Source organism: Hetaerina americana, unplaced genomic scaffold (assembly GCF_022747635.1).
Source record: "Hetaerina americana unplaced genomic scaffold, ioHetAmer1.1.p SCAF_2, whole genome shotgun sequence".
Classification (NCBI taxonomy): domain Eukaryota; kingdom Metazoa; phylum Arthropoda; class Insecta; order Odonata; family Calopterygidae; genus Hetaerina; species Hetaerina americana.
The window spans coordinates 96,645,437-96,671,142 of NW_027286763.1; the positions used below are offsets into that span (position 1 = coordinate 96,645,437).

Here is a 25,706-nt window from a genome sequence, read left to right on the forward strand (position 1 = left end):
CGGCGGGGAGGGCGGCGGTGGGTTGAGGACGGCGGAGGGAGGGAGAGTGGTGGTGGTGAGGGGAGGGGAGTACCTGGAGGTGGGGGTGGGGGGGTGATTCCTTTTTTGACCTCCAATCGAAAATGACATCCTGATGAGGCGACGGTTTTGCCATGTTCGGGGAAAGAGCGTGGATAGGGGTTGAATGAGGGTTGAGCCGGCAACGACGGCGAATGTCCTCGATCGCTGCTCGTTTCCCGATTGAAACCCGTGTTTGCATTCGATCAATGAAAGTCAACATAATTCGTAATCAAACTGCCCATCCGAGGGACACTAAGCTGCAATATGGGATCAATAATTAACCATTAGAGTCGCCAATATTCGGTGAATCCGGACGAATATGGCGATTGATTATTGATATTACCGAATTGGCCATAAATAATCAATGTTTAGGGTGGCTCACTTGAAAAAGCGACTGTGGACTTCGGACTGGTTGATGGGATGGGATTTTAGGAAGATCGTTCATAGTCTCGGAGCTCTCTTCCGCCAACGATGCTTTGTTCAATTCATACAGGTACATGTGTACATTGAAGTTATACAAAAGACGTTAACGAAGAGCTTCGAGATTCCCGAGGCCGGTGGCATTAGAACCCAAAAGTGGGTATGATGGCTTTTGGAACTAAAGAGACCGGAAGTGCTTTGGATAGAAGAAGAGTTCTGCGACTACTTCAGACTTTTTAGGAAAAATTTCAATGTATCCAGATTAAAATTTCAGTAAGTTAAACTTCTCAGAGGAAAGCTCTTGTCAAATAAAAACGCTCTACACATTATAAGATGCCCAAGGTTTCCATTACAATGAAGTCACAGTTCCTAAGTGTTCTGTAATATGCACCACGTCGCGCTAAATAATTTGCGCAACACTCTTCAACCGACAGACATTCCGGAATCTCCATGATGATAATGCACTTCTACGACTTCAGGGATAATTACCAGAAATCCAATGTGCCTCAAAGTTTTCTTAACTTTGTAGAATTAATTTCTTAGTCCACCAACCTTTTACCTCGTATTTTCCAGGCTAACATCTTGATAAAAGAAGAAGTTACAACAAACAATTCCATTTCAGCAACGATTCTTTTCTTTCCAGGTGCCGGAGAAGGGGATACGTCAGAGCCCAATGAGACCGTAATAATATGTACATTTTCCGTCAAGTACAATGTCACTCGTATCTCATTTTGGTGGCATAGTGTGTTTGAATGATACCATAGTTACTATAGTGTATGACAACTATAAATACTAGTCCCAGCCCCATAAAGAAATACTCATTCCGGACAAAACCATTAAACATGCGTTTCCACTGGCTGGGTAGGATGAAATATCTGACGACAGTGGTATGAATCATAAACAACCATTGCCGTGTTCAAGTTCCCCAACGACTGGGAATACAAATATCTTCACCCAAAGGTTAACAAAAATTCTAATTCACTGACTGCTAGTTTGAACATCATTTTAAGGCTGTCACGTCACAATTTGATCACGGAACATCTGTTTTTCCCTGATGGAACGTAAATAATGTTTAAGTCGTGTCAGGTATAGCCGACGATTTAGCATTGACTGTAATAGGCGGCGGCGGGTAGCAGAAAGAGTAGTTAATAAGGAGGCGATCGACAGCTGCGGTAAATTGCGCCATCGGGTATAGGGAGGTAATTTCGGAAGAGTACATCTACATCAATACCCTGTGAGGCACCAAAAAGGTGTGTGGCTGGGGGTTGCAGCACCAGGAGGAAAGGGTAAGGGATGAAGAGGTTAGGGGTTTTCAAATGGATGGGGGAAGGTGGGGGAAACCTGAATATATATATATATATATATATATATATATATATATATATATATATATATATATATATATATATATATACATATAACCAAGCGCAGTCCCTACCTTGTAGGTTAATACTTATTGTGTCGAACTGAATCCTAAGGGATTTCGATTACAAGCATTCTGGTCTCTTATTGTTATCGGAAAAAATGACATCTTAAACCTGTCAGTCTTGCAGTCTCTCTCTATAATTTTATATTCGTGATCCCTCCGCCCGTAATACGTTGGGGTTCGTATTATGTTTTTGATGTCATCGGAAAAGAACCCATATTTAAATGTTTTTAATAAGCTTAATCTATATTGTAAACGCCGCTGTGTAAGGGAATCCCAGCCTAAATTTTCTAGCAAAGCAGTTACGCTCTTGCATTGGTCATAACAATGTTTGACAAATCTCGCCCCCTTCCACTGAACTCGATCTAATTCCGAAATCAAATTTATCTCTTGAGGATCCAATCTACTGGCAGCATACTCTAAGTGGGGCCTGACTAGGGCAAGAAAACATCGATGACGAAACTAAACGGTGATGGGAATTTGAGATTATTAAATCTTGAAGGAAATATTCGATGATGACTATTTTTCATGTTCCTTCGATCACAGATTCACACAAGGAAAAAATTTGTGAAACTGAAAAAGGGGATTATATAGTGCAAGCTGAAATACTATATTTAAAGTAGAGCGGTGCTAAGAAAATCTATCTGCCATTCGAGCCAGTTTCTCAAATTCCATTGCTCAGATTCGATTGTATGGACATCAAGGTTATTCCGATTATCGACCACATCGTAAAATGAAGGAGAGTCCTCGGATATCAAACCATTTCAAAGCCCACGCATATAGAAGTGAAGATCGGAAACTTCAAATATTGAAATGAATTCCATACAGATTGGTGCAGATCACTTAAACGCGATTCCGGTGGACATTCGTGTTGGAAGAAGACCGGGTTATAACCGTCAAAAACGATTTATCCTATTTCGGTCATCGATCGGGGCTAATATTACTCTATCGGTTAAGCAGCCGATTCCGATCGCACAGCAATGACAATTTGAGTAATTTTCAAAGAAAAAATTTCAAACATGACTTCCTTTTTTTAAAAGTGAAATTCCTTTGAAATTGTGCATCCATTTGTGTGTGTGTGTATGTATATATATATATATATATATATATATATATATATATATATATATATATATATATATATATATAAACCATAAACACAGTAATCAACCCGAAGGTCGGTTTGGTACGTGATGGTAGAGTTCACTCGGTTCTAAGCCTGATGGCGTGTGAAATTCACACATCAGGGTAGGAGGGCCAGTTCCTTTCCTGGTGCCGGTTATGGTTTCCCAGGAAGATCTGGTACCCGAAATATCACATAGCTTGGGTGGAGCTGCGGGTATCCAGAGAGGCTAGCTCGGGAATCGCACCCGGGCCCTCCGGCAGTAGTCCAACGCTCAATCCCTGGACTACCAAGCCCACATATATACTATATATGTAAGAAGGAAAATCTCACGGATGTGAATAAAAATTTAAATGGAGAAGCGATATAGCGCTAGCCAACAAAAATACAGAGAAACACATACAAATTAAACTCACACCTATTCCAAATTGTCTGTGGCCAAACCACCTTCCTCTTGGGAACGTTAGGGCGGAAAGTTATCCTCAGTTCCTTCCTTCCCCAGAGGTAGGAGGTTGGGTCACCGAAAATTTGGAATACGTGTTTCATTTGAAGGTGTTTCTTTGTGTTTGTCTTGGCTAGAGCTATCTTGCTTCTCCGTAAAAAAAATATATTCATATATACATATATGTGTGTGTGTGTGTGTGTATATATATATATATATATATATATATATATATATATATACACACACATATGTGTATATATATGTGTGTGTGTATATACACACACACACATACACACACATAGAGACACACATACATATATTTTCATACGTGTGTGTGTGTCACACACTGACGAAAATTCACCTGCTCATTCATCTTAAAATGCGGTTGAGGAATCAAAGCGATGTGGTTTTGAAATTTTTCCATATCCAACCTATTCTCCCGATCTCATCCCAAGTGACTTTTTCTTACTCACAGAACACTAAAAACTATTGCGGGGTCAGAGATTTGACAACACAAATGGCGCCATTCAAGGGGTGGAACAATGGTCTTCAACGCTATCTGTTGTGTCATACAATGACAGCCTTCGAAAGGTCAAAAAACGCTGGGAAAAACGTATAACTCTGGATGGTGACTATGTAGAGAAATCTTAAGAATAACAAATATATATTAAGTTTCTATTTAGATTATTTTTAGTAGATAATAAAAAAATTATGATACCCCTCGTTTGGAACAGCAACAAGGGAAGAACAGGAACTCGAAAGCAAGGTCGAGAAATAATTTCGAATCACGAGAGAGACAGACATTGAAAAAACTGAAGGAATGGAAAGAATGGTTGATTATAACAGAATTTCTTAACATAAAATATTTTAAGGCAAATCACCAGGGGAGGAAATTAAATTAAATTTAAGCTCCACTTTTGCAGATGAAGTCGCAAAAATGAACCGTAGAAAAATTTAACAATTTTAATTAAACAACAATGTCCCTCTTCCTCCAAACATTGGGATAATCCTCAATTAGATAATTACCCTTCCAATGGAAATCACGCTTCTGCCCATTTCACTAAACCTAAAGGCGTGAGCTCCTTTCCTTTTGCCGCCTATGCTTGGTCCATTTTCAATAAAATATGAAATTTTTACAGCGAAAATAAAGTCATGTGAAAGTGAAATTAGAGGAAGGTCGGGGAAATAGAGCCCCGTAGTACGGGGGAGGGATCATAAAGGCCGAAACTCGCTTGGCGTTATGCATCTGTATCATTATTTGACCATCTAGTGGCTAGCGACATGTAGCGGCTGCGTTAAACCCAGTGAAAAGCATGTTTGCATTTGGCCAGCAAATTATTCCAAAATGTAATTGCTCATCAGCCTAAATCATCATCAAAGTGCTGGACGGGTATTTTTTGTGCATGGGACAATGCCTTCCTTAAAGGTAAAACACTAAATTTGCATTTTAACCGGCGGAGCTAGGTGCTAGGGCAGGATGTTACACATTTATGGGAAGCCCTATCATGTCACCTACGAAACGCATAAACACAATCTTTGCATTGCTGTTAGTTTAGGGAAAACGCAGGGATCACGGAAACCCACTCTTGGGAAATACTACCTTGATCAAAAATTTCCCGGAATTTATTCAGAAAATTAAAAATACAAGTTTATTCATCTAAATCTATATTGTCCCCTTCAAAGTAATCCCCATCGACTGCAACACACTTATGCCAGCGCTTGATCCAATCCTCGAAACATTTTTTATATTCGGTTTTCGGTATGTCCATCAGTGCTTCCTGCGATTTTTCCATTACTTCCTCTCGGCTGCTAAAACGCATTCCCCGTAATGGTTTTTTAACTCGATTGAACAGAAAGAAGTCACAGGGAGCCAAATCAGGTGAATTCGGTGGCTGTTGGATGGTATTTGTTGCATTTTTCGTCAAAAAATTACGAATAATGATAGCACTGTGCGACGGTGCGTTATCATGGTGCAAAATCCACGAGTTTTCTGCCCACATTTCTGGTCTCTTTCGGCGAATTGCTTCACGCAAACGTCTCATAACGCCCAAATAATACTCTTTGTTTACTGTCTGGCCTTCTGGCAAAAATTCATGATGCACTACACCGTTGTAATCCATGAAAACCGTCAGCATTGCCTTCTTTTTTGACTGAAAACGACGTGGTTTTTTTGGTCTCGGCTCATTTGGTGAACGCCATTCACTTGCCTGATGTCTGGATTGCGTGTCGTACTCATAAACCCACGTCTCGTCTCCAGTAATGATCCTTTTGATGAATGTGGGATCGGATTCAGCCTCGCAAATCATGTCTTTTGCGACGTCAACACGGTCTCTTTTGGCACCAACTTTGCTGCTACACGACGGAAACCCAAATCATTAACCACAATGTCTTGGGCGGATCCATAGGCAATGTTCAAGTCCTCCGCTATTTCTCTGATGGTTAATTTGCGGTTATTGACCAACATTTCTTTCACTTTATCAATTTTTTCACCGACTTTCGATGTCGATGGTCTGCCACTGCGTTCATCATCTTCGATTGACTCACGACCACTTCTGAACCGCTCGTGCCACTGGTAAACGACCGTTTTTTTTAGAGAATCGTTGCCGAAACACTTTTCCAACATTTCCAACGTCCGTGCGCCACTAAATCCGTTTTTTACGCAAAATTTAATACAAGTTCGTTGTTGCAAATTTAAATCCATTTCTGCAATTGTAAAAAATCGCCAACACACACAGAGATAGATGTACTCCTGGCTACGTAAATTTTGCAAATGTCAAGTTATGACACTAAGATTTAAAGGGAATATCAACAACAGATGTACCAATTTAACAAAAAAACAGAACTCAAATCGGAACGATGGGAGCGCCACACGGTGGTTATTCCGGGAACTTTTTGATCAAGGTAGTATTTCGGAGGGTCTGAATTGAAAAGGAGGACCCCCTCGAGGAAAAACGTTTGCATCGATTCGTACCTGCTCTTTCGGGATAACGGTAGGGTCCTAGAAATTTCATCACTTCTACTTCAGCGTATACTGAAGAAATGAAAGGAGAAACCTTTCACCGCGCTATTCCTTTAGGACTTACAGCAACTTTGGCGATTTTCAGAGTCCAACCCAAATATATTTTCACTGGATGAGCGGTTTTAATGTATTACTTCATTCAAGATTCGACTGCAGACAATATTAACTCTTTCTACGTCATATTTTGATCTTTGGCACTGTTCTAGCGCCTTCTTTGCTTTCGCTGACAGAAAACCTCTTTAAAATGGCATTGTCCATCGAAAATATAACACAATGAACATTTGGTCAATTCAACAAATCCTTCACCCACACAAACAATTGATAAACAATCAAATTGATTTCAGCAAGGAAAATAATTTTTCGCATAGGACATGTTGTTTTAAAAAACCAGGGAACTATTTCTTCCGTCCGTCAGATGAAGTAGAATTTTTAGGATAAGCAAGTGTACCACCGATTAAGACAAGTACTTAGTTAATTTTTCCCCAAATCACCCGTTTTAAACGGCCCCAAAATGCTTCCTTGACACCCGATGGGATCTTCCGGTGGGTTACGAAAGATAAGGAGCTTAGCGAATACGAATTCGGCTACACGTTCACACCAATCAATATCGGCGTCAATGGGAGTTTTCTAGGAATTGGACGCAGCTGCGAAGAGGAGGAGGGTGGGGAAGGAAGTGTAAAAAAAGAATTTGAGTAGTAGTGTTGTCACCCAGCCATGCGCAGGCTTGACCTTGGGGATAATCAAAAAATAATCCCTAATCTTTAAAGTGTATCCGACAAGAAACAAATCGGCGAGCCGCGAAGAAGCGATTGTGTCCCGCACGTTAGAAGTCCGAACGTTAGTCCTGCTAACTTTCTATCACAATTATGCTACGGTGGGCCGAAAATTTATTTTGAGCGAAGCCGAAGGACCAATATTTTAAATTCAATATCAATGAAAATACGAAATACTTAATTTTCACAGGGAGAGAGATTACATCAGTGAGAGCGTGTCAGAACTTTTTCGATCCCCGCAGGAGCTTACAATTTAACATCTTATTCGTTTCCAGAATCTGACCATGACGTTTGTTTTGAAACCGATTAGTTCGCACCAACCAAATGCAAACGTTGGCCATACGAATTGAAACAACGACCGACGATGCTAAAAAAATCTCCTTAGATCTCAAGAGAAAACGGATTCGCGATTACTTTAAATGGATGCCTATCCATGTAAATTAACGTTATTTTCTAACTTCGCGGCATATCCGGGCTAACACGCCTTATTAAATGGACAAAGTAATTTGACCCCTTTGCCTCATCTTTTAATTATCTTTTCTCCACGCCCCCAACAACTCTATTTTCTCGAGACGTGGCCAGTAGGATACGAGGGTAGTCTGAAAAATAATGCTCACATGCTTGTAGAGCGCGAACAAAAACAAATAGCAAGATCGGGCAAAAAGTACATTAATGCACAATTCTTAAGTTGTAAAATTATGTATTTATTTTTCAAGATAGTCACCGTTAAGGCTAACACATTCCTCCCAATGCGTAAAAAGTTTTTTCACTCCGTCACTGAAAAACTCTGCCGACTTTTCTCGAATCCAGGACTTGACACCTCATCGCCCAAGGTATTATGATTACCTTTGAGGTATCTCTTGAGTTGAGGAAAGAAATAAAAATCGCAAGGCGCAAAATCGGGGGAATAAGGAGCGTGTGGAATCGGTTCAAATTTCAGATTCCGCTGAGTCTCTCTAGTTACGTGGACGAGCGTTGTCATGTTGCAAGATTATTGGCGCCAGGCTGCCAATATGGTTTGCGATACGCTTTTGAGTGATTCGCTGGTCATGTTAAATCTTCGACGATTTTGCGATGTTAAACGTCTGTGGCAGTGATCGGACGTCCTCAGCGTGTTTCATCAACAATTATGGCTTTTCCAGGCTCGCAACCACGAAATTTTACTACCCATCGATTTACGGTAGACCTATCAACAGTATTGTCACCATAAACAGCCTTCAAACGACGATGAATTTCAGTATAAGTCACTTTTCCAGCAGTTAAAAATTCGACAACAGCATGCAGTTTAACTCGCTTTGACATAGCACTAGAACACGTCTCTACACTTCCGCTTCTCAAAATACACTGGATGATTGAAACGACCTCATACCTACGCATGCGTGTTGAGGGGTATGTTACTTCCACATGCCACCAGGAGTACTTCTGAAGGTTATTTTGTTTGTGGTCTACAAGCATGTGTGCATTAGTTTTCTGCCTACCCCCCTATAATTAGAGAGGACCAATTTCATCGCCAACCACGCCCAATTCGGAAGTCCGTCATAACTACAGTTGCACGAGACGACAGTGAAAATGCCACTATGGGCAGTGAAAATAATGGAGATAATCAGGTCAATAAACGACAGTCGCTAACAATCTGAAAAACATTTTATTACACGGATCGCAAGCTATGATGGGAATACCTCGGCAGGCGATCTAGTAAGGATGTCTTACAACAAAGACTAAACTAAACGAAATCCCATGCAACGTCCCTTAAATCGCCCGATTCTATGAGGGGGCTGCCCTCGAGCCACGATGGACCGCATGGCGGGAGTCCAGAGAGCACATAACTTTCCCTTTTGTGACCACCAAAATTAACTGCATGCAAAAATCATACAACACCGACGTCACTCTATTAGCTAAAAATCTCAAAGTAATGAGGGATGCATGTAAACGCCGCCGGTCATTACATGAGAAAGGGCAGGGTGAGAGAATTGTCCAATATATGTACATACGTATCTCAAGTTATAGACGTTCCCGAAACAGCGACACCTCTACTTTGGGGAAAAGTATTTTTTAGTATCCTGCAAGCCACCGCCAGGGTGTGAGGCCGGGGGTGAATACACACCATACTAATTTTGACCCGAATATTTTTACCAATACCACCTTCAGAAAATATTATTCTGATCCCTTATCTCTCGTGGAGAAAATGACATCTTAAACCTATCTGTTCTACACTTCATCTCTCTAATTTTATTGACATGATCTCTGCAACTGTAGTATCATGAGGGTAATAATACATTTTCGACATCATTGCTAAAGAGATATCCTTACAATTTAAGCAAAAGATTTAATCTGTAATTTAACCCTCACCCCGTGAGTGATCCCAGCCTAGCTCCCCTAATAATTTTGATACGCTACTCAGTCCGCAACGAATCGAAGGCGTGGTCGACCAGTGGACAGAGCTCTGAGCTACTGACCGGAGAGCTCGGTTTCGATTACTGGTACCAGATGTCACTGGGAACCACAGTGGGGCAGAGAAATGAGCTTTTCCAACGTCCATCTTGATGTGAGAATCTCACACAACATTGGGTTTAGTGCATGTATTAGGTGAGCTCTACCCTCACTTGACAAACCAACCTTCGAGTTGATTTTTGGGGTTTTTCTGTAAACAAAGCGTATTGGTTAATTCCTGAAGAATGAAGTATCATCACGCTACATGGACATTTAAATTGCTTTAGAGTAGAGACATTGCAGGTTCGCCGCTAACGAAATCCTTTCCCTCCAACGATATATGAATTAGGCACGACGCCGACCATGCGGTGTTCACCACCTTCAAGGTATACCATGGCCCATTAGCCGATGATAGCTTTCGACTACATGCGTGTGTATAGTGGCAAGGAATTCTATCAAGTTAAAAGAGATATTGAACAATAATGAGGTGCCCGAAAAGTATACTTTTGGGTAGCCGAGACATGGAAAACCTTTTTAACATTTTCATGGGCGTAATTTTGCAAAAATAACATTGAACTTTAACTGGTTAATCATTTTTGAGTCTTAAATAGGGATGATATCCATGAAAAATTGTAAACTACTGCGATTTTTCATCCCTTTCAAGGAAAGAATGGGGACCGGCTGCCAACTGACGACCCGCTGGCATCATGGTATGCTGCCTTCAATTGCCAACAGGTTTCCGAAGAAACAAACCACTAACATTTTTGCGCAACAAAGTCATGCCCGAGGCGAGCCGCCTTCCTGGCGGAGGGGAGAACTTTCGTGAAAAGGCTGTTCTTGCATTGCGTCAGAACCGAAAGGGGGAGAGGAACAGGGCCGGAAATGTTTGACCAGGGACAGGAGGAGTTGCAAGCTTCGCAAGGAAAGCGGATTTAATTCTTCTTCTTAGTATCCATTGAGTATGAACTCTTTCGTTCCTCTATTCTTGCTTAATCTAAATCTTTTTCCCGACGCGTCTTCATTTCCCCTCTTATAATTTGGCTGTTTATTCGTTTTATTATTTTGGGAACGTTTAACGAAAAAACTCAATGTTCGGTGTTCCTCAAATCTATCAGTCCTCGAAGTAGTCGTTAGTGCAATCATTTCACTATTCGTCAATTCCATCGATAATCTTTTACTTTCGTAGACGTCTTTGGTCAACACACTTAGGTCTTTCTAGACTCAACTCCGAGCGCCTTGGCCATTTCTCCACTAATTTCATTCGCACTGGGCGCCTAATGTTACTTTGAGATTTTCACTATCCTGTCGAATTCACTCCTCAGTAGACCTGACCCAAGAACGCATTTGTCCTCCACGCTCTCGTCTATCATTCGGCCATCTTACAGGGGTTCCGGCCCTTGCACTACAGTTCTTCGCCGTTCTAACTACTTCTATTTCGTACGTCCAGATCGTCTCAAAACGTAGGTATTCCCATTCGAATCTCTGAAGTTGTGGTATTTCAATTTTCTTCCTCCGAAGTGGCTTTTCATTACATTTTATGCTGCATCAGGGTTTCTCTTACTGATGCTGTAGTTGGTTTCTTCGCAGAAGCTTCAATCCCATCTTCATCTGCCTTCTTGGATTCTCGAATGGCTTCTGTTTCGTAACTTCTTGCTTCTAAGTGCTTTTTCCTCCTGTCTCGGGTTTTTGTATTTCTGTCTCTCGGCGATAAACTCTATAATATAAGGAAGCATGGCCACCAGTGACTTATTTCTAAAAGCTACAAGTAACTTTACAAGTCCTTATAATGTATACAAACGGCGTCTGATGGTGGTAATAAATGGCGAAGAACTAGCTATTTGCCTATATTACACAATATGAGAATTTGAAAGTTTTACACGACATTATGGACTGTTGTCAGAGAATTGGTAAATCGACTTGCATCATTATGGGCCCCTGGCGGCTCGGCTTTTCTCGGAATCATCTTTCCCGTGCTCTCCAAAACATCTTTTAACAAGCATTTTCTTCTCCGTAATGCTACATCCACTAATGTATTTCACCTGTACCTTTCACTGACGATTTGACTGATCATCTGCACTTTGACCTTTTTGGACTGAGATATTTAAAGGAAAGAGGTCATGATAATATGAAATTATGAGCAGAGGGCAAAGGGATAAGGAACCAGAAACAGGCAGTACCAAAAAACCAATGGCTATACCGGGAGACTTTTAAGTGCAGAACATTCACTCAAAATCTAAAAATGAGAATGTGATTACAACATTACAGTCAGTAAGAATAAAAGAGAATTCTTTGACTCGGATAATATAGCAAAGCTTGGGAATTTAAAATGTTAGGGTTTCAAATCCGTCTGGTGCGAATTCACTTGATGCCACACAATAGCGGTGGCTGGTGTGTGTGGCAGTGGGTGAATACAGGCTGGGAGGGTACCACAAAAATACAAGTTAAAAAAATACTAAACGCCATTTCAACCATGAAATCACCAGTTTATTAACTAATCACGATAATTTTTCGCATCAATTTTACCACATTTTTTTGCTTTATTTATAATGCATACTTATCATATTATGTCCATGTTTGCCAGACACCTACAATCTAAATCCAGTCAAATACCATTTGGGGCATTTTTAAAAGGCAGGTCTGATTGGATGATATCGACAAGAACACAAAGATTAAAACGCTTCAGTTTTGATACGATATAATTTGCGACAGGAACATCAAAATAATATACGAAGGCCTTGCCGCAAATTTGGCGAGATACTGAATACTACCTTGATCAAAAATTTCCCGGAATTTATTCAGAAAATTAAAAATACAAGTTTATTCATCTAAATCTATATTGTCCCCTTCAAAGTAATCCCCATCGACTGCAACACACTTATGCCAGCGCTTGATCCAATCCTCGAAACATTTTTTATATTCGGTTTTCGGTATGTCCATCAGTGCTTCCTGCGATTTTTCCATTACTTCCTCTCGGCTGCTAAAACGCATTCCCCGTAATGGTTTTTTAACTCGATTGAACAGAAAGAAGTCACAGGGAGCCAAATCAGGTGAATTCGGTGGCTGTTGGATGGTATTTGTTGCATTTTTCGTCAAAAAATTACGAATAATGATAGCACTGTGCGACGGTGCGTTATCATGGTGCAAAATCCACGAGTTTTCTGCCCACATTTCTGGTCTCTTTCGGCGAATTGCTTCACGCAAACGTCTCATAACGCCCAAATAATACTCTTTGTTTACTGTCTGGCCTTCTGGCAAAAATTCATGATGCACTACACCGTTGTAATCCATGAAAACCGTCAGCATTGCCTTCTTTTTTGACTGAAAACGACGTGGTTTTTTTGGTCTCGGCTCATTTGGTGAACGCCATTCACTTGCCTGATGTCTGGATTGCGTGTCGTACTCATAAACCCACGTCTCGTCTCCAGTAATGATCCTTTTGATGAATGTGGGATCGGATTCAGCCTCGCAAATCATGTCTTTTGCGACGTCAACACGGTCTCTTTTTTGCATGAAATTGAGGTCTTTTGGCACCAACTTTGCTGCTACACGACGGAAACCCAAATCATTAACCACAATGTCTTGGGCGGATCCATAGGCAATGTTCAAGTCCTCCGCTATTTCTCTGATGGTTAATTTGCGGTTATTGACCAACATTTCTTTCACTTTATCAATTTTTTCACCGACTTTCGATGTCGATGGTCTGCCACTGCGTTCATCATCTTCGATTGACTCACGACCACTTCTGAACCGCTCGTGCCACTGGTAAACGACCGTTTTTTTTAGAGAATCGTTGCCGAAACACTTTTCCAACATTTCCAACGTCCGTGCGCCACTAAATCCGTTTTTTACGCAAAATTTAATACAAGTTCGTTGTTGCAAATTTAAATCCATTTCTGCAATTGTAAAAAATCGCCAACACACACAGAGATAGATGTACTCCTGGCTACGTAAATTTTGCAAATGTCAAGTTATGACACTAAGATTTAAAGGGAATATCAACAACAGATGTACCAATTTAACAAAAAAACAGAACTCAAATCGGAACGATGGGAGCGCCACACGGTGGTTATTCCGGGAACTTTTTGATCAAGGTAGTATGCATGAGAGAGATGTTTACGTATTAGAATAACGTTGCCCGACCGCGCTCGGGAGGGAAAGTATTTCGGGTCAAAAGTAATCCGGCGTGTAATCACCCCATCACACCCTAGCGGTGGCTTGCAGTGTACAATGAAATAAAAAGAGGTTTACTAGGTTCGAATGAATGCACTACCAACTGACTGTCATCAGTATTAATTAGCTGTTATAGCCCGATGGAAAGAGAATGAAGCGTAAAAACTCAACGAAGTACATGGGCGTCCCTTGGGACGACAGGAACGAAATCCAGGAAATATAGCCCACTTTAAACGCTTGGGACTGTGCAATTATTTTAAATACCATTGCACATTATTTGCCATAATTATGGATGCAACATTTTCATGATTCTAAAGAATGTTATGACATCTTTCTTAATTCTGGATCCATAACCAAGTAGGGAATGGAACTAATACCTTTTTCATACCGAGAGTTTTTTGCTGGTGACACCCGATTCATTAACTATTCCTCGATGATGTACTAACGAGTACTTGAACTTACAACATCACTTACTGTTTTCTCTCCGAATCGAAAATCGTTTCGATTACAGCCTCGTATCATCATTCAAACACTCATTAGGAGATGGGTAAAATAAAATTTTCGGGCAGGGGGTCTCGAACACCAGATGGCCTTCGGTAGGGGATCACAACACGAGGGGACCCGGACCTTACCTACGGGATCCGGGCCCGCAAAGAGTAGGTAGGTGGGAGTCCTTGCTTTGACCCCTAAATCAGTTTTCACACACATCTCCTCGGGTTTAAACGGAGAGGAGGTGGGGAGGGGGCATGCGCAACAGGCGGCTGCTCAAACGTCATCTCGAGGGACGTGCCTTTTCCAGGGGCCACGCGCTTATGCATTCGTACATACTATCTATTCTCAAGCCTCCAGATTACCCTCTGTTTTTCTCCTTTATGGTAGAGGATCAATTTATGTGTTAATAGATTTCACCGAAATTCGGTAAAGGGGTACCTGAAGGACTTAGAGGCCCATGGAGGACTTGAAAAGTGGTACATTGCCTCATTTAAATAAAAACACACCACAGTTAGCGACTGTGCGATCGATTTGATGGTTTGGGGCAGACCTAATCTCATACTAAGCTCTGTTAGGTGAGAATTCAGTCATCGGAGAAGATGAGGGAGAAAAGTTCCATTGCCCTTGCCGCCTGCAGCTTCCCAGGAAGATATGGTGCCCGAAAAATCGTAGCCTAGGTAAAGCTGGCGGTTTCTAGATTCGTCCCGGTTTGAAACTGGAAACTTCCGCTCAATGGCCGAATGCTCTACCGCCTTTGCCACTACGTCACTCTTTCAATGGTAATTCAAGGCTTTAAAAGTAAGCAGCCGATGCAACCAGATGAAATATTTCTCCTTTAATTCTGACTTTCGCCACTGGATTTCAGTAAAAGGTCATATAAAATACATATTACATTGATTTTATTTTAATTCACCCTTGCCGAAATTAATGATCGTAAATTTAAAAAATGAATTTTTATCGTATTTCAAAGCACGTGCGGATTAATAAGTGTTGATATATTTTTGTATGAACTACTAAGTTCACTTGGCGATAGACTTTCAAGGCCTGTTATGGTAAATACTTTTACAAATTCAAGAGAAATCTTGATCATTTTGAAACCAATGCCAAGGCCCATCACAATTATACATAGGGCAAAAAGCTAACCTCGCTGTGCCTAAATTAAGATGATGAAAAATAAGAATCTCCTGCGATTAAATTTGCGCTTACTTAATCCCTTAACCCGCGAGGCTGGGAGCGCCTCCAAGTCTAAATGCTTCACTATTGGCTTTTATAATACGCGACTATTCTTAAAAACATTATTTCAAGGGTTAATATTTTTACATTAACTCTGATGTCGTAGGTATTTATCAAAGACTACTGCACTGAAGCTTTTTCTAGGGTATAGCAAATACTATACCAGAGAATGGGATTTTTAAGACTGATATAAAACCAAACTTTGGGCAAGGGAAGGAGAGGGAGAAAAACATTAGACAGTTTGGACAGTATAAAGGGAAATAAAAGTATGCGGAGCTAAAAAAAATGGCTTTGTGTGATTCGATTTTCCAGTAAGTGTGTAAAGTAGGGCGTACAGTGTACAGGGTGGCCACTCGTTTTATGATTCCCATTCCTGACTTCCCGACGAGCATACCTTCATTTCCCCGATTTTTCTTTAAGTGTTTGGAATCTGATTAGGCATTTTTAGTGGATCATTTTTCATTGGTTGGCGTGCCACTGGTATCACTGAAGTCGGCCCGAAAATAGTTTCAGTTATTACACGACCGATGGCCGACACCAAACGAAAATCGTCCTCAGAACCCAAAGGAAAATTTTTCTGGTCGCTCGGGAACTTACGATTCCAATTTCATATTCCCAACTTTTTCAACAATTTGGGTTCTTTTCCCAAACTCTATCTGGAATTTTGGAAGAAGTTATTTTCAGTATTATCTCCGACTGAGTGCACACCTTAGGAGCTGAGTCCTCGACAGCACGTGGGAGTGTTGTTTGCACCCAACAAAACACTTCCTCTGACGGGCAGACTACTGCTAATAGGGTTTTACACGCGTAGTCAACATTACACGCATATCCAGCTGCGTTTAACCACAAATTTCCCACTGCCCCTAATATGAGTACACATTAGCCCCTTTTAACCATACTATTTTTCCGTATTGAATGCGTATTCGCGCCAACTATGGAAAATTACAAAGATTACACTTTGATCGCGAATCAATATTATCCACACCACCCTGGGATATCGGTCCTTGCGCACTTGGGATGCGAACTTCTGAAGTCATGGTGGTATCACACGTGTTCTTATTTTCTAGCTTCTAGCTTTCTAACTCTAGTCTTTCAATCTGACGACAATTACCATAACATTACCCCACTCCCGAACTCCTAATACCCATTTAGATGTGACGCAATTAGTGGGCAGTCTCTTTCTTATTTCTCAAGAGGAACGATGAGAGGATGACGGCGAACCTATCCCTTAGTATTCCTTGAATCACGTCCCTACCACCATATCTTCTTTAAGCTGCCTTTTGATCAGAGTTGGGGGAGGGGACAAGGGGAGGCAAGTCGTCGTCCCACCGGGTGTCATTCTCCGCCCCCGCCCACAGCCCAAGGCACAAACAAGAGAAATACGAGCGCGGGAAGTAGCGCGGCCACGATCTACCGAAGCGCCGGGTCTGTCCTTCCCCCGCGCCATTATTACGTTTTAACGTAAAATTAATCTCGGCCTGATTTGGCGGTAATATTTGTTAGGGGAAGGAGGGAACAATTTGTGAGTTTAACATCAACGAATGCGCACGTGAAAACGTGAATATTATATCAAGCAATAAAGCTGATAGCAGAAGCCTTAACTTCGTGAAATTCCGTCTTTATGTGGAAAGATGAAAATCCTGGGTAAAAATGTCACCTTTACAAGACACCAGTTTAGACCATTTGCTTTCGATACCATAAATTATATACCAATCACTGAACATTTTTCTGAACAAAAATGTAATATTTGTCCAACATCGACATTATTTATAATAATGGCGTGGAACTTTCAATTTTTTTTTTTTAAGTTTCAAAACGGAAACAAATGAAGGCAGTGATAATCAACAGGGACGAAAACATTTACTTTTTCACACAAGACGTGTTTCGATGGTCCCTGGATTTATTACTAGCATTCTCCTAAGCCCTAACACAGAACAACACAAAATATTCTTAGATCCCATACTTCATATTCCAATAACTGTGCACACTTTCTTCCTTCCTAAATTCCAACAAAAATCCATCCTTTTCCTCCCTCTATCTCACATTCTCCCATCTAATACCATCTTCAGCATCCAAGTGTCTTTTATTATCTCCTGCATCCACTTTCCCTGCCTTCTTCGATTTTTTCCCAACCATCTATTCCTCTATCGTGCCTAGAACTTTTTCGTTTGTTTTCCTTTACGTCCATTTCATTTTTCCATTCTTCTATAAACTTATATCTCCGAAGTTCCAATCTAAGCTTATCCTCCTTAAACAATGACCAAGTTTCTAAAAAATATAAAACAGTGCTCCATATTCAAGTTTTCACTCGACTTTTTACGTTACTCACCCGATTTTGGGGCGTTAATTTACGTAGCCCACCCGAGCATCTGGTAAAATGAACTACATAAGATCCCAAGTTTATCCAATCTAAAGCCGGAGGTAGCTCCCAGTACCCTGATGTTTGAACAGCAATTGAATACATTCGATGAAGTCGAAATGGAATTAAGGGAAACTATTTTTGGTGTATACAAAAAAATTACCTTAAATTTCACCCCTTTTTGGACCGAAATAGAAATTCCAGTAATATTGCAACGCTTTTCCGCACGTTACTAGAAATCTCGAATACAAGACGACTCGGCATCCATAACCGTTGAGGGATCCGATTCCGCAAGCTGCTGTTCAAAATGAAATACCAAGAATGTCTTGGCTGCGAAATTTTCATTGACCTCATATGAAAACGCACGCAGTTGTGATTATTATTTTCAAGAATATACCTAGGTCTAGGAGGCGTATACAAATTAGGGTATCGAATAGTCTGTCTGCGCACACATCAACTCATTCAAAACTGTACATTTTCCTAAAAATAACTATTATAAATACTATATCCTTGCAACGGGCAGTTGATCGGAGGGTCCTGAGTTTAAATCCTGGATGTGCCTTTAAGCATTCCCATTTAGCGGCGAAATTGCCTTGCCATTTGAATTTTGTGGGAAACCGAATGTGCTTTGAGTGACAGGGAAAGTAAACCAAGGGGGCAAATGCTACACACTGTAATGCTTAGTTTGGACTTAATCCTACCTTCACCTAAAATAAACTTCGAGCTGATTACAAGGGTTTTTTGTTTATTATTAAATCATATGGTAAAATTAAGGGTGGATTAGGATTTAGATCAGGATACTGCAGAGGAATGGAATAGAGATGAACCATAAAAATACAAATGCCTTTAAGTGGAATAGAAATCTCTTTAGAATTTAAATCCATTATTTAAGCATCACTTTAGGAGGGGGAAAATAGGAGCGGGCTACACAATGAATTCATTTGGGTAGTGTTTTTGACGAAATTGGGAAGGGTAGCATGGATATTAGGTTAAGAATAGTAGTAAGTAAAGAGAAGTTTACAAGAAGCACACAGCTGGCTACATGAACCTTAGGAAAATACGTAAAGGGAAGATTAATAAAAAATTTAAGGTGGAGCATAATGTTTTAAGGCTTCTTAGCTTATTTGCCAAGGAAAAAGAACGCGCGTAGATGATTTTGAGATGTGAATGTGGAGAAAAATGCAGAACACGAAAAACAAACGAATAAATGCTTGGCATGTCCGGGGAAGAAAGAAAGTTGGGTGATATTCGACGATGACACGAAAAGTGAATTAAAAAGAACCTGAGAAGGAATGATGTGCAGAAGACTGACAAAAGGGTAGCATTTTGGACGAGCGAGGTAGAAAGGAAGAAATGGAGCATTTTGAATGGAATGAAGGTAGAATGAATGCAGAGCTGATGGATTACTTCAAAGTAATGCAAAATTATTTCATGATAAACAGTGATTAGAAATGTCAAGCTCCATTTAAGACCGCGGTGCATATGAACAGGGTACACCAAAGTCCTAACTTAAATCGATATGTTACTATAATGGCATCAGATCGCCTAAACACAGGATATGAATTCCATTCATGACTTTAAAAACGTCAATTTTGAGCACACAACACCGGGCTGTAGCTAAGGTGATAAGACAGCCTAAGAGAAAATTGTACCGGGGCACTGGAAGAGATGGGACACTGAAATTGATATCCTACATCAACCAGTTAACTCCAAAGTTCAACGACGAAAAATGATAAATTTACGTAGGAACCTCAATATGACTCTGCCATTCCTCAGTGACCAACCGATAGGGTTGGTTTCGACTGTTGCGGGAAGATCTCAGCCCGAGGAAAATGGAAATCTGTGTGAAATCCACACACTAAAAGGGCAGGGGATGAAACAGTTTCTTCCCAATTTTTATTGCCCTCGGAGCTATAAAAAAACAACCATAAACACAGTAATCAACCCGAAGGTCGGTTTAGTAGGTGATGGTAGAGATCACCCAGTACTAAGCCCTATACGGCGTGTGAAAATTCACACATCAGGGTAGGGGGGCTAGTTCCTTTCCCTATACCGGTTATGGTTTATCAGGAAGATCTGGTACCCGAAAAATCACATAGCTTGGGTGGAGCTGCAGGTGCCCAGAGTGCCTTGCCCGGGAATCGAACCCGGGACCCTCCGGTCAGCAGTCCAACGCTCTACTGACCGGAGGGTCCCGGGTTCGATTCGCGGGCAAGGTAACTACCAGAAAACCGCCGCGCTGGCATGCTTGACGGACTGACCGAAAGCATCACACGGGACTTGAACCGCGAATTTCCTGCCAGTATCCCAAAACTATGGCCATATCGCATGATTCTTTCCATGGAAATTAGCCATGAAAAAAAAATTACTTGCCTTAACTGGAATTTTTCACGGCAAATTTCCAGGCACCAGTGCGCAAGATAGCGTAAAATAAGCTTGCTTAGATTCTCCTTTGACGTCAGTTATTAGAAAAAAACAATCCTTTTCCGCAATAAACACCGACAATACCACCACAATGCCCATCTGTAAAAATGACGGTTCTGGGACCATATTCCTCAGCACCTAACTCTTCCCAGGACTAACTGTAACCGCTGGCTTGTTAATATGCCTATGAAAGTACCCCGAGGACTGTAATTTTGTACTGTTAAAATCAATCAGAAAATACCGTAAAGATAGATTTTAATCTAGGTACCATTGTAAAATAAAGGCTTACCGGTAAGGTTAAATAAACGTATTTTGAGTGTATTTTCAGCTGCGATTCTCCATAGAGTCCATTTGTAATTAGCGGAGAAATTGGTACAATAATAACAAGTTTAAAAAATTAGGCATTACAGCACAGTCGTTAAGATGGAATCGGAAACACTTTCTAACAAAAAAGCAGTCATCAAAAACATCAAGTAATAAGAGAACGCAAAATCGTAATGATAAGTCAATGCCCAAAACACGGAGGCGAACAAAACTTTAAGAATCAAATAGGAAACAAAACAATACACAGATATTCAGTGTGGAATTAGAAAATTAATAATAAAATTTTACGTACACATAAAAAACTGAACGCTGAAAGAAACAAAAATTGTTTTTTAGAATTGCAGTTTTTTATCGCATCGCTGAGGAATTCCACCATGTGAAGGTGGGCTGTTACCTCCACAAAATAAATAGTTGATTTCTACGAAAAGAGAAGTAAATCAAAAAGCCGACAGAAAACTAGAAAAAATTTCCGAGAAGACATAAAAACCAGGAAAATCTTCAGATACTAAATTCACAAGCTTCAAATTGATCTACAGGAAAACCGAAGGAAAATACCGAAACGATCGATAAAAACAGCTCACAGTTAAGGAATGAAAGAAATATGGACAAAAATGAAGAGAAATAGACGCCTGTATGTAATTTACGTAGCTCTAAGGGACTTTTTCGCAACTATAATAATTTACAACATTTTAGGGGAAAGTTAGAGTATTTCATGAGAAAATCATGCAAGGCACAACAGTTTTTCGACGAACGCTACAAGGAAAAGCAGCCTACTGAAACCGATAAATTTAGCGATATCAACAGTTTACTTTGATTTTGAAATTCTATCAATTTTGCGGTGCTGGAGTTCCGGTGCAATTTGCCTTTCACCTCATAATAACATGGATATAGACGGGCCTTGGATTAAGGTGGTATTTGCTATATTTTTTCCTGCGAATATAAATCGTGACTATAAACATACATTTTAATGTTGAAATCTCAAAATTGTAATGATCTTCGCTATATACAATATACAACAAAACATATAAATACAAAATACAATTGCAGATAATATCCGTCAAGTACAATAGTAGTATGATCTTCATTATGTACAATGGTAGTATAAATTGAACATTATAAATGTAATACTCATTCTGGCCCTGCTAAGCCAGTCAGTTCTGGCATGAGAGCAGGTACTACTACATAAACAAAAATGATAGCTATAAAATGCTTCAGTTATAAACCTACATATAATTATATATATTATAATATACATTAAAGGGATAGATCATCAGGGAATACTTATGTACAATAAATTGCCTGCTTATATTAAAAATATCAAGAGTTCCTTTAAATTCAAGTGTGCCGTGAAAAAACTACTTTCATGTAAATTATTCTATAGTGTAGATGATTTTCTAATGCATACCATTTTAAATGTATAATTGGAATGTGTTAATCCCAAGAAAATTGTAAATTGTATGTATTTGTATTGTTCATATTGTTTTAATATTTTGCATAACGTCTTTTATTGATATGAAGTGTAAAACATGTATTGACAAAGCCATGCATAATTCTATGCCTATGGTGAAGAAATAAATTGAATTGAATATATGGTGCCAAGTTTTGTTCTAAGCGATAGTCCCTTCTGTGGACTAACCGATCTTTTATTCTTCCTTCCACAGCATTTTCTGACTGTAATATTCTTAAATCCTTAGGTATTTCATTTAAATTTATAGGTACAGTAACCTCCAATTTTCTTCTATCTTGATTTGCATGATATTTTTTTGCTATATTCTAAATTTTGTCCCTTAAAGATAATTCCTTTTTTTTTGTAAATCCGGTATTCGCAAAAGGAAAAAATAACATGCTATAAATTTATATAAATTATTAATACTTGGATTATAAAATTAATTTTCAATTTTCTCGCACCAGCTAACTATTGGAAAATTCTCTCAGTTCAGGAGTTTCACTATCATAGAATCCTCATCAAAGGGTCATGATTCATGTAACTTCTAGAACCAAAGGAAACTCAATCGCTTGTTTTCTCGAATATACTGTATCGACAATCGCTTAGATGATTATTACGGGAATCAATCGAATCGTGCAATTATAATTTAAAACTCTCATAGGCACTAATGCAATTGCAACGTTATGCATACATGTAATTGTAACACTCTCATCAAGAGGAAATTTCAAATCAGCCCATGCATTGCCTCGTATGTTAGTGGGTGCAAAATTTTTACAGCAGTATAACTGATGACAATACACAGAAACGATTTTAAAATATATTTGTTTTCAAAAAAGGCGAAAAATATGATATAGCATGATCTGTAAATTGTTTGTCACAACCGTCGTTTTGAAAACATGACCCTATCAAGTGATGCACTTGTAGCCTCGGATGGGATAGATACAGCGAACCAAGCAACATACTCGTATTTGGCACTTACAGTAATATCGGCCTAACACCCTGGAAATTTTGCGGAGCTGATTTCAATATTGGAACCTGGATTCATCATAAGAACAGCTGGAAAAAATTAGAATTTAAAATTGGGGAGATGCTGCCTGGCGTTAGTTAGACCTCACCTCAAACATACCCAGAGCATTTGGGACTAATGCGCAGAAATATTTAGTACCTGGATAAAATGAAATGCAAGGGAAATCCGGCCTGAGTCTTAAAAATGATATAAACGAAAAAAAAGCGTTTAATGATTATGTCGAGATAAGAACGTTTAGTGGCACGAGTATTACACGCTAGACGTACAATATTGGATAATCACTAACCGCAAACTTAGAGGAAATAATACTTCTCCCATACTGTATTGGGGATTGTGATCAAAATGGGAAAGAGAATTTTAACCCTTCAAAACGACATCAATCATTCTTTCTCCCCTTGCACCATTCATGATTACAACATGGGAAATTACCCAATGAAATGTTGAAAAACAACACATTCCCAAATTTTTGTCACCATAGCCAAGCTCCCTAAATGGCTGGTAATTAAGCACCTCCTGCCATCCTCTCTCGCGGATGCGGAAGGCCAATTAAACATGATAAGAAATGAATTTAAAAAGTATAATTGTCAGATATGTTTGATCATGGTATTTTCAGTCAACTACTGACAGCAAGTACGAATGCCATTTCAATTCATAAAACTATTCATTACATGATGAGTAGATTCCTAGGGACCAGTTTTTCCCAAAATCTTCACCACTGCAATTACACCAACAAAAAATGCAAAATCTGCATTCAAGTATATAAATATGCTCAATTGTAACTTATTTCACGCAGGCACTATCAGTTTCATTGGGTAGATCCGGAAGAAACTTTTTAATCATTTTCAGGCGAAGTTTTCTTTCCTTGCTATTGTTCAAATTTCTTATGCTTTGAAAACGAGAAAGATAAATGGAGATATACAGAGTTGTCGAATACTATGACACAGAAAAAGTCAACAAACATGGTTTGTTAGTTTTAAAATGACTTCTTACATTTCTTCTGAACGCGACGCGTTTATTGGATAATTTACACGAACTTTACCATTACAATATGGAATTTACTACATCCGAGTAAAAATACACCCACCAAATTAACGAATTCTTACGTTCAGGGTTTTACTAGCAAATTTGAATGAGTGTGGTACACTTCAAATTAAGATTCTAAACCACACATATGAAAGCAGCATCTAATAATGTTACGCCCACAACCGTTAATACTAACGTTCCCAGCTAATGCCTGCGGGCCTAATAGGCGCCGACAAATGCGCAAATTTCACCCCTAAAACATTCATAGAAACATAAACTTAGCACCATGGCCAGGTCTTAGTGCGACATACAAACTTCGGGATATTAAGTGCCCCGTTATTTCAATAGAAAATTGATTAAATGCAATGTTTTAAAAGTGCTGGATTAAGGAGAATATATTTGTTCTTTCAAGTCACATCGAGACGAACAGGTTCACCAATTCTTTTGAAGGAACTTAAGCGGTCCGCAGCATGAAACGGTAACACAAAAAGGTTTTACACGCGGCCGACTAAATTAAGGATATTTAATACCACTTCAAGACACATCTGAAATAGCGAACATCCAATTGAAAAATTATACGTGCGAAAGGGGAATGTTAACGACGGTTAGCCGTGAGAAGCCGGTGGTCATGGTCAGTAGACACTTCTAGTGAGTTGGGTTCGTTGTAGATGCACGTAATGATTAGTACTGTCTGTATTACCAGTATTTTCTTAAACATAAGACAACAATGCCAAGGTGTCCAGTATCCACTCACTATGCCGGCACATCAAAAATTGTTATGATAAGTACCTATGCCATTAATGAATTTTAACTTTAAAAAGCACATACAAAACTGTTGGCATAAGTTACGCTTTGATAACTTTGAATGATACTGTTGGAAAAATATGCTAAAATATTGAGACAAACATTTTGCATTGTACTGAAATAAGAATAACGCCGTGCAGCGATGTCATGAGAATGCCCAGAATAGAAGAATCTTGACTCATTAATAGAATCACAATTTATAAGTCGATAGCTTCCGAGGCTGGAAAAACGAGCCATGACATTCAAGTAAGTTAATACGTAAAAATTGTTGATGAACAGGTTTAATGATAAATTATGCTAATACTGCTTAGTTAAGAATTTTCAATTAGACTAGCTAAATACGAGAAATTTCGTTTGAACATTGTCCAATTAAAAATATCCAACATGAATAATACAATGATTTTTATTATTAAATCTGAGCATAGAGAATTTGAACTTACCCTCTTCTGACGGTAAACTATTTTCATCGAAGATTTCGTGACAAACCACAGTTCGTGAGGATGGAGAGCAAGTCATCCTGTACCTTCATCGCAAAGCAAAGGGGGAGCTAGACAAATTAGTTTCACGGCTTACTCTTCAATAACACCACTTTAGTTCATGGAGCATGGTCCCACGACAATCCGTAAACATTTTAATTTTCTGACACTATCACGAACCGGACTACGCTCTAACGCTTCGATACAAACTACACCGAGGGAATTGCGCTA

General features: G+C 39.6%; 1 protein-coding gene across 2 annotated transcripts in view; it reads right to left on the reverse strand.

Moving 5' to 3' along the window:
* Positions 1-25,652, reverse strand: part of LOC139688318 (centrosomal protein of 164 kDa-like) — a 62,321-nt gene extending 36,669 nt beyond the window's left edge. For both annotated transcript variants that reach the window (XM_071585816.1, XM_071585815.1), the window contains exon 1: positions 25,440-25,652. In XM_071585816.1, coding sequence (XP_071441917.1) covers positions 25,440-25,515 — 76 coding nt within the window. In that variant the 5' untranslated portion in view covers positions 25,516-25,652. The remainder of the gene's footprint in view (positions 1-25,439) is intronic.
* Positions 25,653-25,706: the final 54 nt, after the last annotated feature.